The sequence below is a fragment of the Aplidium turbinatum genome, chromosome 7 (genome assembly GCF_918807975.1).
Source record: "Aplidium turbinatum chromosome 7, kaAplTurb1.1, whole genome shotgun sequence".
In the NCBI taxonomy this organism is placed as follows: Eukaryota; Metazoa; Chordata; class Ascidiacea; order Aplousobranchia; family Polyclinidae; genus Aplidium; species Aplidium turbinatum.
In genome coordinates, this window is record NC_137478.1 from 21,231,737 (window position 1) to 21,248,774 (window position 17,038).

Sequence of the window (17,038 nt, forward strand, 5' to 3'; positions counted from 1 at the left end):
AGATAAATGATACACACATATATTCGATAGTGACACATAATTCTCAAGATGACTTTTTTATTGCTTTTGACAATGGGCATACACTTTTTACCAATATGTTGTAAATTAATTTCTTTGCATTTCGCATATTTTTTTATTTGTTCAGCCTGTATTAAAACCATTTTTTATTGGTTTCTGTCATATTTTAATCATAAAGCATGTGCAGAAATTTTATGACAACACGCTCCGTGCTCTGTGACAACAACGCCCCGGGATGGGGCGTGTTGTCACAGCCCATTTACTTGCATTAAATATGCATTTATGTAAAAACGAAATAATCTAGCAAAACTTTAGCTGTAGCTAAAAGAAGTCGAATGATACCTCTTTCAATTGCACTATCTAACATCTCGATACCATTGGGACAGAACGAGATACAGTATATGCTGATTGGTAAAAATTGTGACAACACGCCCCACTACTTTCTCCAACTACATTAAATTGATGAATTTAAGTGCATTGGAAAGCTTTTGCCGCACAGGTGTGGCTTTGTTGGTAATTAGTAATTACTAACTAATAGACTACCATCTATCTTATCTAAGAAGGTTGAAAGTTCCACTTTGATAAGAATGATATCTGCCGACAAAGCCATACTTTAGGTATAAAGCCTACGTATGAGGCAAAAGCTGTACAAAATCCTTGGATAAATTTAAAGTGGTAGCCTACTCTCTTTGGCTCAATACAGAATGTATATATTTTTGAAACGCTGTCGCGAATGCACGTAATGGGTACAAATTGAAATGACCACTTTACCGTGTTTTATGATGAAGACAAGACCAGAAAACTGTTTACGGCTATCTGTATCATTTTTAGAACAGTGGCAAATAATATTTGAGCTTTAATTGCCAAAACCAAAAAGTGATATTTATATAATGTCATGCAAGTTTTACGCAAAAAATTTTTTTCGGGGTAGAGGGGAGGGGGAGGTTTTGATAAAAATTTCAAAAAAATTATACCAGATGTCTTAGTGCTGAAGGCTATATAGCCTACTGTTGTTTCCTACAATCAGGGCTAAAGTTTAAATTAAATTTACCCTCCCCCCCTTTAATTTGAGCTGTACTACAAGCGACCAACTTAACAAATCAGACTTTTTGCATTGATTCAACATATGTAGGCGGCGAATCAAAGTAAAAAATCACTAAGTTTCCCTCCAGGATAGAGTAAGAATAAGTCGCACAAAAAAGAGCAAGAGAAAGTGTGATTGACTATTCACAATATGTCGGAGAAAAAAGAAGAAACGAAGCTTGTGGATGTTTGAAAAAAGCACCAAGTATCAAGATGCAAGCTATTTGCTGATGAAATGTTTATACGACCAACAATTAAAAGTTAAACGAAAGGTGACAAGAGAAGGTGTGTTACTGTTAGAAAATTGTGCAATCATAAGCCCAACCAGGAATCATCCACGATACACAGAATATATTGGTCATCACAACAAAAATGGACAAGTAAAGCGCTTATTTTTGCAAAACTAGCGACAGAAAGAATGATATCTACAGTACAACAAAGTGATTTCAATGAAGCAACCTGACAATTAGACACGAAAAATCGCTGGCCAACAAAGCTAAATTTTAAATACACCACTTTTTTCTTTCGTGTGCTGTAGGCTACCTATGAAATTGATTCAATCAGTTAAACGGCACAACAGTAGTTACCTTGCTGCAAGTATTTAAACAGGCTGCAAGTGTTTATTTTAAGTGAGTGGGGCTTCAAAATGGTATAAAAAACGTAAAAACGTAATTGGATAGAAACGATTCTTCCACACATCCCATCAATTCATGTTCGCATCAAATATACACCTTGTATCCGTTATACCTGAGAAAAAAAAATCATGACTGTGATAATTAACTTAACGATGACCACAACCACTACCGGTATTAGCGTATAGTAGAGTGGGCATTGTCTCATGCAAACAGAAAAATAAGATAAAGGCGAAGGTTAGTTTTCCTTTTACATAATAATCTTTAAACTGTTAAAAATGGAAGTTCGTGGCTATAGTTCTGCACGTCTTTTCAGCAATTATATTTTTCCGCCTGAACATGGTTTGATTTTGAATCTTTATTCTCGGACTAACAAAGCCTTGATTGGTTATTCTTGGTAGTTTCACATAGCCTACTTGAAGAGGCTCTTGACGCACGGCCGGTTACCGAGATTGGCAGAGTGAAGTTTTCCCATTGTTGAAGTGTTGCCGAGGAATTATTCCATTCACTCGATGCCGCTGAATAGAGAGAAGTCCTGAAATGTGTTGCTCAAGCGCACACCCCGAGAGTCGAACCAGCGCCGCGTGATCTTAAGCCGGGCGCGTAACCACTGAGCTATCGGGGCGGACTGGTAATGGTAGCCTAAGAATCCGACTGGATTTCAGAAATCAGAATTGATTGCAGTCGTGCAAGTGCGTTTCGATGAATCAGTGTTTTGCATCACACATTTCTGTGCTTTTTACTTATACATTTACTATAAGTTCTTACTGCACAAAACGCAGTTCAAAAGTTACTGACCGAGTTTACTGTTAGTGTTAGCTCGTTGAATACGTTGTCAGTTTACAGCAGTGCACAGATATTTGTTCACAGTGATGCATATTTCCTTGGCGAGTTTACAGTCCAACTAAGCCTACTGTTCAACCTTCTTTTTCAATGAGTTACTGGGAAGAATGAAGAATGAAATGACCATACTGATATCAAAGTAATAATATAAAATAATTTTGAAATCTAAAGTATCAAAGTAAACTGTAGAAACAAACAGCGAAAGTGGAATTAACCTGTTTTTGTCCGCACGTCCACTACTAAATACAAATCCCACAACGCAGAGGATAAGGCCAACTAGGAAACCGGCCACACACAAACCAACCATAACGCCAGACGCATCGTTTTTCTTTTCAGAAATTTTATACTCTGCAAAATGCAAAAAAGTTGTGAACAAAGTGCAATAACCAGAAATTGTGCAGTGCACGTCATAATAAATGTCTTAGAAAAATCATCTTTCACATGACAAGCAAGAGCAAAAATCATTCAAATTACAACTGAAAACGAAACCCAAAATCTTGATAATTAAACATGAATGTGGAAACAAAAAAACGGATAAATGGAGAGTCGCTGGTCTTCAAATGTTCTTCTTACCATTACCCTGACTCGATCTGAACCGAAATCCAAAAGAAAGGCACCAAAAAAACATCGGATCATTTACCGATTAAGTAATCGCCGGTTAAGCAGCTGTTAGCGGATTAGTTTTTCTTTATTTTACACAAAATATAACATAATTAAAATAAAATAAACTCAAATGTTTTCGACACGTACGTGTGTCCTCATCAGGAATTAAATCTGCAATACATAAAATGAAAAATCGTAAGATAAATTTGACTATGCACTGTAACTGTAACGACACTCTGGACTGAAAGCATGGTTCAACAAAGCAAACTCTCTACCAAAGCTTTAGTTTTTCTTTATACACCAAGCGTAATCCGTTGATTAAAATTGCCGATAACTAATTCATAGATGAGTTTTGTGCAAACTGATTCTCGAATAACTATAATCAGTCGATCAGCTTGAAAGATCTGTTATTGATGCTTCTAGCCCTAAGTGTCTTGCCAAATACAAATCCACCTTTTCGAGCGTCATAAGAAGACTCTCACCACTCGGCACTTACGACACTCAGGGCACCACTCGGCTCTCACAAGTCACAACCTGTCAAAAACATAATTATTTTTTAGGAAAGGAATATAAAAGTGCCCTCCTTACCTCCTGACGGACAAGTGCCCCAGTTTTGTTCGTCAAAGCTTTCAGCAGTAGAGCACCACACGTTGTTTTTAACCACTTCGTTGTCATGCACCGCGATGCACTTGCTGTACACGTGGCCATTGTATTCGAAGGGGAAATGACAATGCTTGCCTGCAGCGGGTCCACCGACGGTTGTGACGTCTGCCAGAATAGCAGACCTGGTTAGTTTTACGTTGGCTTGACATCTGAAGATGTTATAGTAACGTTACAATGCTACAATATTACTTGCAAATAGGACTTGGTACTTACTCAATTTCCCATAGATAAGACCACTGTACTCAACAATAACGATTTGTTATTTTTACATTAAACTAACATTTTACTCTATTCATTTTCACATTAAAAGAGCACAATTAACAGATCGTAAAATACAGTGAAAGTTTTTCTGTACAAACAATAAAATAATAGCCGTCGGCCACCAACACGCATGAAAGAGAAAGACTGGCTAGCTTACCTTATGTACACAAAGCCGGAGGCAGCAGAAACCAGAAAAACAACGAATTTGTGGTTTCATTTTAATTAAAAACTTTCAAAATCGTTCGTTTAATGTCGTTGAAAGTTGATTTTATATAACAGTTAAAAGTATGGCAACTTTATAAAAAATGATAAAGGTAATATATACGACAGACGCAACCCATAAGATATATATGAAGGCCAACCCACTTTGAAAAGGTTTATCGCACGGAAGGGTTTCATGTACATCGACCAGATTCATCCCGTTGTATCGTGGAGGGAAGTTGCACCTGTTGGACATCACATGAAAAGGATCACTGAGAGAATTGAGCTAAATGTGACACGGTGTGTTGGCATATCTGTCCTTACAAGATAAGCCAACAACTTGAGATAAATGGAAAAAAACAAGTTTTTTTACTTGAAACTTGGTAAAGGATTATTGTGATTTATAAATTTATGTTTAGTGTTAATGTTTTTCGGTTGGAGCACTATTGTAAAAATGTCAAAAACGACTGATTTGCTGATTGGGATTTCCTCACATTTCTCGGTCAACCCAGCGCACTTGCCGAGACAACAGAAAAAATAAAAAGATGCAAAGCTTCTCGATAAAACACAAAAGATAAACGTTGATTCAAACTCGAGTGCCCGTACCTGACTCCGTCACCAAATAAGTTTTTCCACTGCTTATTTTCTTTCAGAAAAATTCGTAAGCCATTCATTTTGTAGTCACACATGACTGGGTTTTCCTCCACAAATATTCTTTTAATACTGACCGGATGGTTGTCCTGAACAATTTAATTCAATCAAACATTGGGTTGGAACTTGGAAGATTTCTAATCGACTAACTTTTGTAACACCGAGATTTTACTGATGGAGAATCGTGGAACTGCATTTCAAGTCTGTAACTATTGGAAGTTGCCACATAAACTGCTATCACACAACTAAGCGGAAAAATACACAATTATTACCTTAATCCAATATACACTACTTGTAGTATTTTTTGTTAGTAGGCTAATATTGTTAATTGAATAGTAGAAAAGTAATTGATTATCTTTCATAGTTCTGTTTAGTTTGTTTTTACTTCTGACCATCACAACAAAAACACAACATGTGCCAAACATAGCAGAGGCTTAAAACAAAACTTGTAAAACGCTTTGCCAATCTGTTTTTGAAAAAAGAAAAACAGAAACCAAGACAGTAGCCTAAAGTTAAACTTATTTTCAATTTTGTTAATAAGGTGCTGATTCAACATCGGGTATTCTGTCCACTGTGCCACGAGCAGGTGAAAACGATACGTTTGCTGATCCAATTCTTCTTCTAATGAAGCTAGGTTGGCACCAAACTTGGTGTGCAGCATTTGCACAGTCCAACATACCTTTGGAGAGGTCAAAGCCGTGATGGTCTGCGGGAAAATAGTTGAAATCTCGTTGTTCTCCAGGTGGATAAACCTGATGTAAAAACATTTAATGTTTAATGTCATGCACGTCTTAAACCATTAAGGTTTTGTCACCTATTCCTTTAGTTGGTTTTGTTACTGTATTTCTTTTTCACAATATCATTTCTTTTGCATTCTGACAAAGAAAAATAAATTGAATTGAATTGAATTGACTGAGGTTGCAGAAAACTTTTCCATTGACTTTCCAACTAATGATGTGTTCACAACGTTTTATAATCCGGTAAACAAGATCAGTGCTTTGGTGGATGAGGAAAAACTGCCATTAAAGGCATAGAAGCAAAGAATTCACTCAACCATATGCTGTTTATTCATCGCATCATCGAAAGACATTAAACTAATGTAAAAAATGGTTGACATTCAGGAAGTAATGTAATTAATATTAGACGGCTTGGGCATCGGTTGTTGTTACCTTGCATTGTCTGTTCTTTCTATTTTAGATAGCTACACTGTGAAATAGATTGCTACACTGTAAAATAGATCTGTAAAAACGAACCGCATTTTGCCGCTTTAACAAAGTAATTTTAAAACCTTGCCATTATCTTTTGCACTGATTTTACCACAAGCGCATAAGGTATTGTATTTCTTTGCGTTATTAAAACACATAATTATTAATTACAATCGAAGTCTACCTTAAGCACAAAATCAAAAAGACTGATTTAGACATCTATTGTAGTTTGCTGCAACTATTTCACCAAAAATAACACAAACATCCACACAACAGACACAATATTACAACTGAGCGTTCAGCAAATGTTCTTTTTAAACAATATGTTTTTTATACATAAATATTTTTATTGCAAAAAGAACTCACTTGACTTTAGGAAGTTGAGCAAACGCAGAAAAAGCGATAGATGTGATGTAATTATTACGAATATAAATCCACTGCAACGATGATAGACCCTGGGGTAATTACAAAGTGATCAGCAGTAGCTCAGTCAGCTGAAAGGTTGAACAGCCAGAACAAAAAAACACCCTCAGACCTTGCCGCATCTGCATCAGGTAGACTATATGTCGTATTTTGCACCTTCAGTTTAATTTATTTCATAGTCACGATTGACCTATAGTTTCAATACAAATAATATTTTTAAATGCTGAAAAGAAGCAATGACTAAGCACACTGAGTTTTTCCATCTTTTCGCAGCCTCATTAAAATTTTTAATAAACAACCAAGCTCAAAGGGAGATTATCTTACATAAAACATGTGGTCGTCAATGGCTGTCAACTCGTTGTCGTCCAAAATCAGAATATTAAGCTTGGTCAGGCGACGGAAGAGGTTACTGTGCAAAACTGTCAACTTGTTGTTCCTCAGTGTCAAGGTTTGCAAACGATCAAGATTGTCGAAAGCCTAAACAACGAAAGCAGTTCAGAGTTTTTAACGTTAATTGATGTTGAAACTTAAAAAAGGGAAATAGTTTCGGCTTGGTGTATATAATTCTATTCTTTCTTCTTGGATATGCATTCAAAATGTAAATTGTACGTAAATATGGAAGCTGCAAATGCAAAAAAATATTTCCTGTTTTAATGTTAGTCCCTTTATGTTGAAACTCTGATTCTTAGAAGATGCTCATGGTGTCTGATTGACGAAACGTTGGCAATTTAAAAGAATATCATTTGTTAATAGTGCGTATTGGTGGTAAAGCCTACACTCAATCAAAACAACAGCTTAAGTTTGTAATGAACCAAAACTTTAAGATAAAGTGACATTATACAGTATAGCCTAGGCTAAAAGAGAAAATGTTTAAGAAACATCGAAAAAGAAGTGTTCCTGTGTCAGTGACGCCACTGACGAAATTCAATCTGATTTCTAAAAGATTAAACTAAGCAAAGTACTTTTGTTTGTTTAATCCAAATTTTTTTTTTTTAAAACAAAGGATAAATATTTTAAAACAACTACTTTCAGATGCGAGAGCTGCGTGGGAAGCTGTGCTTGCGTCAGCGTCGACCAATGCTGAAAGGTCTTAATTTAAAAATACAAATGGTCAAGGATAAATTAATTAATTCCAGCAATGAAACATTCATTGAAGCAGTTCATCCAATCTTAGGGTCAATGGACCTCTCGGAGATCCATGGAAACTTCTATGAGGTCCATAAAGACTTAATTTCAGTAAAAGGTAGCAAAATTGAAACATCAAAAAAAATGTATGGCCTGCTCACTCATTTATAGCCTTACTACTCATTTATAGCCTACTACTCGTTTATAGCCTACTACTCGTTTATAGCCTTACTACTCATTTATAGCCTACTACTCATTTATAGCCTACTACTCGTTTATAGCCTTACTACTCATTTATAGCCTACTACTCATTTATAGCCTTATTACTCATTTATAGCCTTACTACTCATTTATAGCCTTACTACTCATTTATAGCCTACTACTCGTTTATAGCCTTACTACTCATTTATAGCCTACTACTCATTTATAGCCTTATTACTCATTTATAGCCTTACTACTCATTTATAGCCTTACTACTCATTTATAGCCTTACTACTCATTTATAGCCTTACTACTCATTTATAGCCTACTACTCATTTATAGCCTAGTACTCATTTATAGCCTACTACGACATTTTGCAAAAAATTCCATTGGTGGCCACCCACAAAGGCTAGGAGCTCCGTACTTTTTTTAAATCTTTGAAAGGAGTCTATGATTACAAAGAAGCTGGAAATTGTTGAGAATAGAAAATAGCCTAGGCATAATTCATGCAATCACCCTCTACCAAAGTTACACTTGAACATTCTAGAAAAGTGGCCCAATGTTAGACATGTGACAATACTTTGCCCATACCAATCAAAAGCTTTTAAATTGCGCAGAGATGTAAGCTGTATCGAGAAACATACACGCTTAGCTATGATGGTGATACTGTTGTCGTCCAAACGCAGTTCCGTTAATGAAGTGAGTTTCGTCTTGGAAGGTGGCACTGTGGTGATCGCGTTTGAAGCATAAGTGACGGAAACTGTATTGTTGGGAAGCAGGGAGTAGTCGAGCACTGCAAAGGCAAAACCAAATCAAACACTTGTTGGAATTTTTTAGCAACTTGTGAAAACGATTCCAATTTTGTAGATTTTAGACCAATGCGGTTGTGATTTGGTACTGAAAGTATGGAGTTGGCAGTGTTCGCCAAATACAACAAAATCAAAAGCCATTTATACATAAAAACCCTATATTGATGCTACTGAGTAATTCAAAATCTAGAAAGCATGACTTTGTAATTGTTAGTTACGTAGTCGGGTGGTATATGATAATCGTGAGGTTTAAGAGTTCGTGGGTTCGCCACCCGTAGATGTGGTGTAGTTATTTTTTCATCGCAACAAGTAATAGCATGCTTGGACAGGGATACAGAAAGTAATATGTTACCTTCGAGACAACTGTTTAATTCAAACCTTTACTGTCTAGCTTAGAATAAGATGTGAGTCGTTCAAAAAGACTCACCTGTTATCTTGTCGCTGAGTGTGTCGGGTGAGCAGTCAACATGCTGGGAGAGACATTTACACTTTTTTGGGCAATGCTTGTCCACAGCTATTTTAGTATTCTCGCGGCTCGTTGTTTTCCTTGTCACCTAGAAGAGTTACAATTGCACTGCTTAGAATATAAAGCATTGCGAAACAAAGGAATGTATAGCAGATTGACTTTTTTAGCTGGAATGAACAAACAACGTTTTAGTTGAGCACAAATTGCGCTTTGTCTGCTCACTGAGTGCCACAACAGTTTATCTTGCGATTTTTTATCGTATTTTTACGTTAAGTGATTGATTTTCACGTCAAGAACTACATTCGCATTTCAGTGCTTTATGTGGTGAGCAGATAAGCTTGTTAAAATGACTTTGAAAGTCAAAGCGGATTTGGCCAAGTATCAAAATTTAACTGTATTTTATGTTGCTCCAACCAATCAAGTCAAATAAAATATAATTTACGATAAACTAGTATGGTCTGCCGGCGTAATGTTCATACAACAAACTGAACAAACACCAAAACGGTCCGTTGTAACATGCCAAAACCAAAACGGCAAAATGTTGTGCTCAGATAAAAGCGTCACAGGTCAGATGAAAATACAAAATCTGCATGGTCTGAGATGGACAAGATCACCAGTTTTGAGTGATCTTGAAGATCAAGAGATCAAGATCACCAAGAATATGTAATCTTGAAAATCAAGATCAAATCACCAAAACAACGTGATCTTGAAGATCAAGATCACTTTCAAAATTACTTTTTCTAAACTAGAAAAATAAAGTTTTTGATCCATGGTGTTGCAAAGAAAAAAACTAATTTATATAAGCAACGTGGTTAAAGGTGGTTGGTAGTATTGCTAACTGTTATTTTTAACTACTCGATCTCTGGTCTAAGAATTGTAATAAGCTAATGACTGTTGCTATTGGGCCTATTAATCGTTGTTTCAGTTTGCATAGAATCGCAACGTCACATCCAAGGCCGAGGGTAGTTACAGTACTGAAAATGTCACAAAATTTGCTTTTAGTTTTACGCTTTTATTTAAAAAAAAAACACTTTTGAACTACATCATTTTTCACCAAATTTTTGTCTGGTTTATATGGGAAGCTTTTATTCATGTTACTAAGTATTTTCAACTTTTATTAGATTATATTAATGTTTATTGCACAATTTACCCATCTTGCAATCTTGATAATGTTGTCTGTTTCAATACTGCTTGCAGTTTGCACTATCAAAATGTTCAAAGGTCTGCGGGCAGATGAACCGCTCCAAAAATATGCAAAAACTATACAAAAAAGAAGCAGCGTATGCTTTCAAATTTACCATATTTGCTTATACTCAGACTTTAAACAATTCTTGGTCTGGTTGATTTGCTGCAATAAACTACTGTACATGACCAAACGGCTAAACGGGTAAGTATGGCTATAGAGTCCAATTTTTCTAATACTGCCATTCTAAACTTTTTAAACATCTAAAATTAGGTCAAAGAAAGCAAACATCGTTTTAGAATGTGCAAAACAGAATTGTAAACAAAGTTGAATCATTTTTTTATCATACGTCAACATAAAGTATACACGAAAGTTGGCTTATTTATTATGACCAACTTATAAAACTTTTTAAATTTTGAAATGGCAACACTGACCAAGTTATTGAAAATTCAAATCGACTTTTCTTGAACACATATCATATTATTATCAGTGGCTTAATGTCAGTAATTGCCACAAATTACGTTGTAGCCTACAGTACGAGTTAAAAAAAGTGCCTCTACCTTGAAGGCTAAGTAAACTTCAATTTTTAAGTGACCTTGACTTTATTGTTCTTGATCAAGATCACACAAAAAAGCGATCTTAGATCAAGATCACCAAAATAAAAGTGATCTTGAGGATCAAGATTACGATCTTGATCTTAAAGATTATGCCCATCTCTGTGTATGGTGAGCAACAACATCCATGCTCAAAATTAGTATTTTTCATCATTTCTTAATTCACTCTAGTAGCCTACTACTTCAAACCGGTCTAGAATGAAGCGAGACTTAAAATTTATTGCGCTCAACAAAGATCCTCAGAATATTCATCGGCAAGTGGAAATAACCTCATTGAACTGTATTAAAGTACTGATACTCCACAAGCGGTTATCAACCGGAAGTCCGTGGACCTCCAAGAAGTCCACCAAGCGTTTTTAAGGGGTTCGTAAAAGTTTACAAATTTGCAGCATGATTGATAAATTACGACATTTAAACTTGATTGTGCGTTATTTGTATATTACAATCTCAAACTGTGCGTCGTTCAAAATTTCAAAAAGTGTCTCACAAAGGTTCGGTTTCCTAACTAAAAAAAATCATGGAAAAGACTTAAATCTTTTTATAGGTCTAGGCTATGTATGCTCAACTCAATTCTTTTAAGATAGTAGATTTATTGATTATTACTTGGTTCAGAAATGAAAACCCTAGTCAACATCCTATTGGCACTTATAGTTTTGCTATGACTGTGATTACAACGAAATATTGATTATAAATAAAAAAGAAAAGGAGAAATTCTTTGTAAAGGTAGCAAAAATTCTATTAATTTTTAATAAAATTGTTAGAACAACATCAATCACAATAGGTAGGCCTGCTGATTTTGGATTCTGACTACCAACATATAGCTCATTCTATGTCTCCGGCAGCTCAGTTAGTTAGCGCGTGACTTCGTCAACGAAAAAGCTTCAAGATCAAGCAGCGCTGGTTCGACTCTCGGGGTGACGCGCTTGAGCAACGCAGTCTAAGGACCGCTCTCCATTCAGTGGCACCTAATTGATGAAATAATTTCCCGGCAATAACACTTCAACAATCGAGAATCTCACGTTGTCAATCTGGGTGACCGGGCCTGCGTCAGTGGTTCAAAGCCTCTACAAGTATGCGAAACTGGCACTGCTAGGATTACTAGTACTCTACTCACTGCTTCAACCCAGTTGTCTTGATAATAGCTCTTGGCCTTTATTGTCAGTGTGGTGGACGCTTGAACAGATGATTCATGATTGCTGGCAACACATTTATAAATTCCAGCATCGTCCATCTTCACTTGGTGAATGATCATTGTCCCGTTTTGAAAGACCTGGATGCCTTCGAACCTGTCCGCGGTCTGCAGGCTGTAGTGGTCGTGGTTGGGGGCAATCCACATCACAGACGCCACCGGAAAAGCTGGAAACCAAAACATAATTTTTTTTTATTAAAAAAAAAAAAAAAAAAACTGTTTTTTAGGCATTAGAATCTCAAGCGGTTATATTTGAGACATGTAATCCTCTTTTGTTTAATAACATAGATCGTGTTATTGTGAAACATATTATGAGTGGGATAAATGGTAGAATTTTCACTCTTAAGCTTCTGAACTAAATGTCATTGCAAAGTAACAATCACCACATTGTGCACAATCCACAACTGCGCATCAGAGTATTAGTCACCACTGCAAAATAATCTTAGTAGATTTCATCGCAGAGAAAGTTTGGAATTAATTTTTGGCTTGTTTATAAAGACACACAAAAATTACTAGTGCTGTAGCCTATGAAATTATACAGTAGCCTACATACTTCATCTAGTTGTAGTGAAACAAAATTCAAGAAAAAACAAGTGTCACTTAGGAGCAATATGATTGGAACGCCTGGTTACACTAATTAAAAATAAAGAGCCTAAAATATAGATACTAAACTCTTGTTCAGCAAACAAACATTTATAACACTGAAGATCAAAACAGTATAGTTTTCGAAACGTTTATTTGCTGAACATGAGTTTAGTATCTACATTTTGAGCTCTTATTTTTTGATTAGAGTAACAAGTGTCACCATTTCAAAGTATTAGACATGCTAGGAGTGGCAAACAAATCGTCTTCCCATAGAAAATTTAATGTTTGGAAATGTCAAATTGTAGCATACAGTATTAGCTATATACAGTAGAAGAAGGCGGGGCAAAACGGACATGCTAACTTCAAAGTGCTCTATTTGAGCAAACAAATTAGATATTATGGACCTACCGTATTGCGTTTTTTGAATTAACAGGTCACTTAACAACAACTGCCCAGAATATGAAACTTAATGTGTTTTTCTTTTTTTCTTTATTTACAAAAAATGATTTTTATTGTGGGTGTCCGATTTGCCCAGGGCATGGGGCAAAACGGATATAGGCTAGTATATGATCACTCTGCTTCGTATTTCATTTTGTTAATTAGTTTGTCAAGGTCACGAAAATTTTTGTGAACTTGTTAGAATGACTATCCATATACAAAAACAATGGTAACCAGTAAACTTATTTTAAATTAAGCTTTCGCCGCCAGATAGCTAGCTTCTTCAGTAGTCTTATTCAAATAGAAATCAAAGTAACTGTTTGTCAAACAGTGTTTGACAAATGCATCTTTGCTGTTTCAGTTCTCCAAAACATACTAGCTATGCGTTTGAAAACAATTTTCACGCCAAAAAACTATCACTTCTTTTAGGCTGTGTTACAAGTGATTTGACTTTGCTTTATAAATGTGTCTAATTTATACTCGCAACAAAATAAACATTAATCAATCACTCATCCATTGTCTGTTTTGCCCCAAACAAGCCACCTAAAAAAGTCTATAATAAGCAAAACCAAAATATGTAGAAAGTTCATTTTTTGAAGGATAGTGATCCATTGTCCACTAATGTTCAAACTAAAAGAGAAGCAGAAATTTTCAAAAAACACCCAAATATCATCACATTTTAGAAGACAAGTTTTTATAACAAAGTACTGAGAATTCGACCTTTTGGCGGCCGAGTGTGGCACAAAAGTTTTAAATCGTTTGTGTGGAATATTCATTCAAGTAGCTTTAGAAGATAAAGAGAAAAAAAGTGTCATTTTTATTTGTAATTTTTCAACAACAAAAATATCCATTTTGCCAGCATGTCCGTTTTGCCCCGCTTTCCCCTATTATACTGTCTAACTCTATTACATAATGACCGAAGCATTATATTGGTGTGAAAGGTCAATCTTGCACTCTACAATCCCTCGAAAAAATGATCAGTAAATTGTGATAGTGTTGCGTAAATGCTTGATTCAGGGATATCTACAACTACAACTGCAAAACAAATGTTCGTCTATCGTTTCCGAAGATGGCCATTAGCCAACGAGACTGAATCAAGCTTTAGTAGACCTATGTGGTTGGCATGGATAGGTGTGAAAATGACTGATGAGGCCTATCTGTACGGTGAAGCTCTGTTGCAGGATAGGATGGTTGGGTAGAGTTCTTGTTTGAGGCTAGAATCTTGCACTACTCCTGTTTTTGACAACATATAGCGTACGTTGTTTCTCAGTTGATTGAGGAAATAAGACTGCGCCATGTTGGTCGTTCTGAGGCTAAGTCTTCCCAAGAATCAACGTCAATAGAAAATTCTTTTATGGAGGCTTTTAAAGTGTCTTTGAACTGTTTTCTTTGACCACCCACTTGGCGTCTGCCGTTTGTAAGTTTTCCATACATCAGTTGTTTTGGAATACGATGGTTTGGCATCCGGTAGACGTGACTTGCCTATTTAATTTGTGCCTTCTTTATGATGGTGAGACTGAGAGTGCTGGGCATGTTTGCCCTGTTGAGAACTTCAGTGTCAGCTGTCAGGCTAAACAATATTTAGTCTGACTCTATCACACAGTGACCAAGACAACTTTACAAAACTCTAGTTTAGGTTCACTTTTCGAAGTTTCGGGGTTTGCACGCTGTACAATATATCGTAAGGAGCTTGCAACAACCAATTGATTGGGAATCACTGCACTGAATAAAATAACTTTCTATTGCTATTTGAAACATACTGTTATTTTTGAGAACACAGTCCAGCTCTACGCTTTGGCCGACGTAAAGAGTTGTAGATTGAGATATCCCGATGATATGGGGCGGCGAGCATTCCAGATTCTCTTCAGCAGTTATACTTCTTATATCTTTTCCTTGCATTGCGTGAGGTCTAATTGCAGAAAATAATTTATGAAATTAGTCAAAGAATAAAATGAAGGCTTACACCAGTCTGGAGACGTTGACACAATGTGAAACGGGAAAGTTTGTTGGCCTGAAACTTTAATTAAAAAGGAAAATCTTTGAGAACCAAGTTTTCGTATGAAAGTTCTTAAAACTGCACTAAAACAACATAGAAATGCGTGGTGTCAGTTTTATCGGAATGGCCCTTTTCGGAAAATCTAATTCGAAGAATCCGATTAAGAGAAATCCCAATTCGGAGATACAGTAGAGACGACCGATTCGGTTTGTTTGTGGTATCCAGGCTTACACCTGGTGGTTGAAGATTTAGATTAAGTGGGCGGGAAGGCAAGGAAGCCAATCTTCGTGTCCACCTTCAGGCATGCCTTAAAGTGTCCTGCCAAAGACACAGCCGCATGCTCTTGAGCGGTGTCGAACCGGCGCCCTTTCGATTGCCGTTCCAGGGTTCTCACCACTCGGCTATGCAGCTGGCGATTCGGTGATTTCTTGAAAACCCAGCGACGGCTTCTGTTTATTTAGAGCAGTGCTTTTCAACCTTTAAAACAGTGGTTCCGTTACCTCTGAAAAGAGCATGATGTATTTCAATTATCCCTTTCTTTAAAAACCTCAAATTAGAGCTTGCAATCAATTCGAGGCATTTTTATAGAAAAAATTATCGTTCTTATTTCTAAGAAATGTCCTTGTTTTTGACTTGAGTTCTCATTTTGTCTTATTTTCAACAATTGCAAAACTTGTAGAAACAGACTTGGTGAAATAAGCCGCAAATCCCTGCTATAAGTAAAGGTAAGCCTAGACCTGAGCTGTCGTGAGGTGCACAAAGCATTTTCTACAAACAAGGAGTTGCTGAAACAGATTGTTTCTGGCAAAAAATATGGAATGCGATATGTCATGGCTCGTAGACTATAAACGCAAAGATTTGTTAAAAAACGTTTCTTTCGTTTCGCATGAAAATTTAAAATTTTGATTGTCTTTATTTCGGGATCCATGTCGACGGCAACCCTGACTATACATAAGACGCCATGATACTATGTGGTCACAAAAGGCATGCTTAAGTGAAACGAAATGTAAACGCACACGAAAATCCATCTAGCCTAGGGCTACCATATGTCCTCTTTTAGGAGGATTTGTCCTCTTTTTTCATGAAAAATGAATTGTCCTCCGAGGACGCTTGAAAATAATCAAATGTCCTCTTTTTTGCATTGCTATTATTTTCAACAGGGTTTTATATTTATGTGACGTTTGGCGAAAGCTAAATAAGGCTAAGCAACGATACCAAAAAGGAAAAGTAGCCTATGTTTTCTGTGAGCTGTGGCAGAAGTAGGCTCTCCTTTTTTAAGAAAAGTGTTTATTGACTTTGAAGTTGACAATACATTGCTTGCTGTGAATGCGGTAGATACATTTATTTCGATGGCAAACGAAGGCAGTGTTACTCGATGACCATGTCCGATGTAGGCTATTTCTATTGTTCGACTCTTGTGTTGCCTATTTGGATGAATAGACCGCTATAATTTCATTTTTCGAGTTTACATCCTTTGATTGGATGCTTATTCTGTCTTACACCAAAGAATAGGATAATACTTTTCAGCGGTGTGTGAAGTATCTGTCAGAGAAAAATGTTGACATTGATGATGTTAAACTGTTCGATCTATATACCAAAGCTAGTGCAAAGGTGTCTTAAACCTGATAGCTAGCCCACATCAGCTTTTTTAAATGATGGCACATTAGAAAATGAACAGAATTGTTCAAACATTGCAGAACTATGTCGATTGGATGCTTATTCTGTCTTACACCAAAGAATAGGATAATGCTTTTCAGCGGTGTGTGAGGCTATCTGTCAAAGAAAAATGTTGGCATTGATGATGTTAAACCAGGTATCCCTGTGTTAAACTGTTCGATCTATATACCAA

At 36.3% G+C, this 17,038-nt stretch overlaps 1 protein-coding gene across 1 annotated transcript in view; it reads right to left on the minus strand.

Annotated features, from left to right (window-relative positions):
• Positions 1–225: 225 nt before the first annotated feature.
• Positions 226–17,038, minus strand: part of LOC145774246 (uncharacterized) — a 28,244-nt gene continuing 11,431 nt past the window's right edge. The window contains exons 6-17 of the mRNA XM_082585435.1: positions 14,954–15,102; positions 12,096–12,337; positions 9,146–9,272; positions 8,554–8,702; positions 6,908–7,060; positions 6,527–6,615; positions 5,635–5,707; positions 4,911–5,044; positions 4,470–4,549; positions 3,768–3,947; positions 2,792–2,924; positions 226–1,848 (exon numbers count right to left, since the gene is read on the minus strand). Coding sequence (XP_082441561.1) covers positions 1,821–1,848; positions 2,792–2,924; positions 3,768–3,947; positions 4,470–4,549; positions 4,911–5,044; positions 5,635–5,707; positions 6,527–6,615; positions 6,908–7,060; positions 8,554–8,702; positions 9,146–9,272; positions 12,096–12,337; positions 14,954–15,102 — 1,537 coding nt within the window. The 3' untranslated portion in view covers positions 226–1,820. The remainder of the gene's footprint in view (positions 1,849–2,791; positions 2,925–3,767; positions 3,948–4,469; positions 4,550–4,910; positions 5,045–5,634; positions 5,708–6,526; positions 6,616–6,907; positions 7,061–8,553; positions 8,703–9,145; positions 9,273–12,095; positions 12,338–14,953; positions 15,103–17,038) is intronic.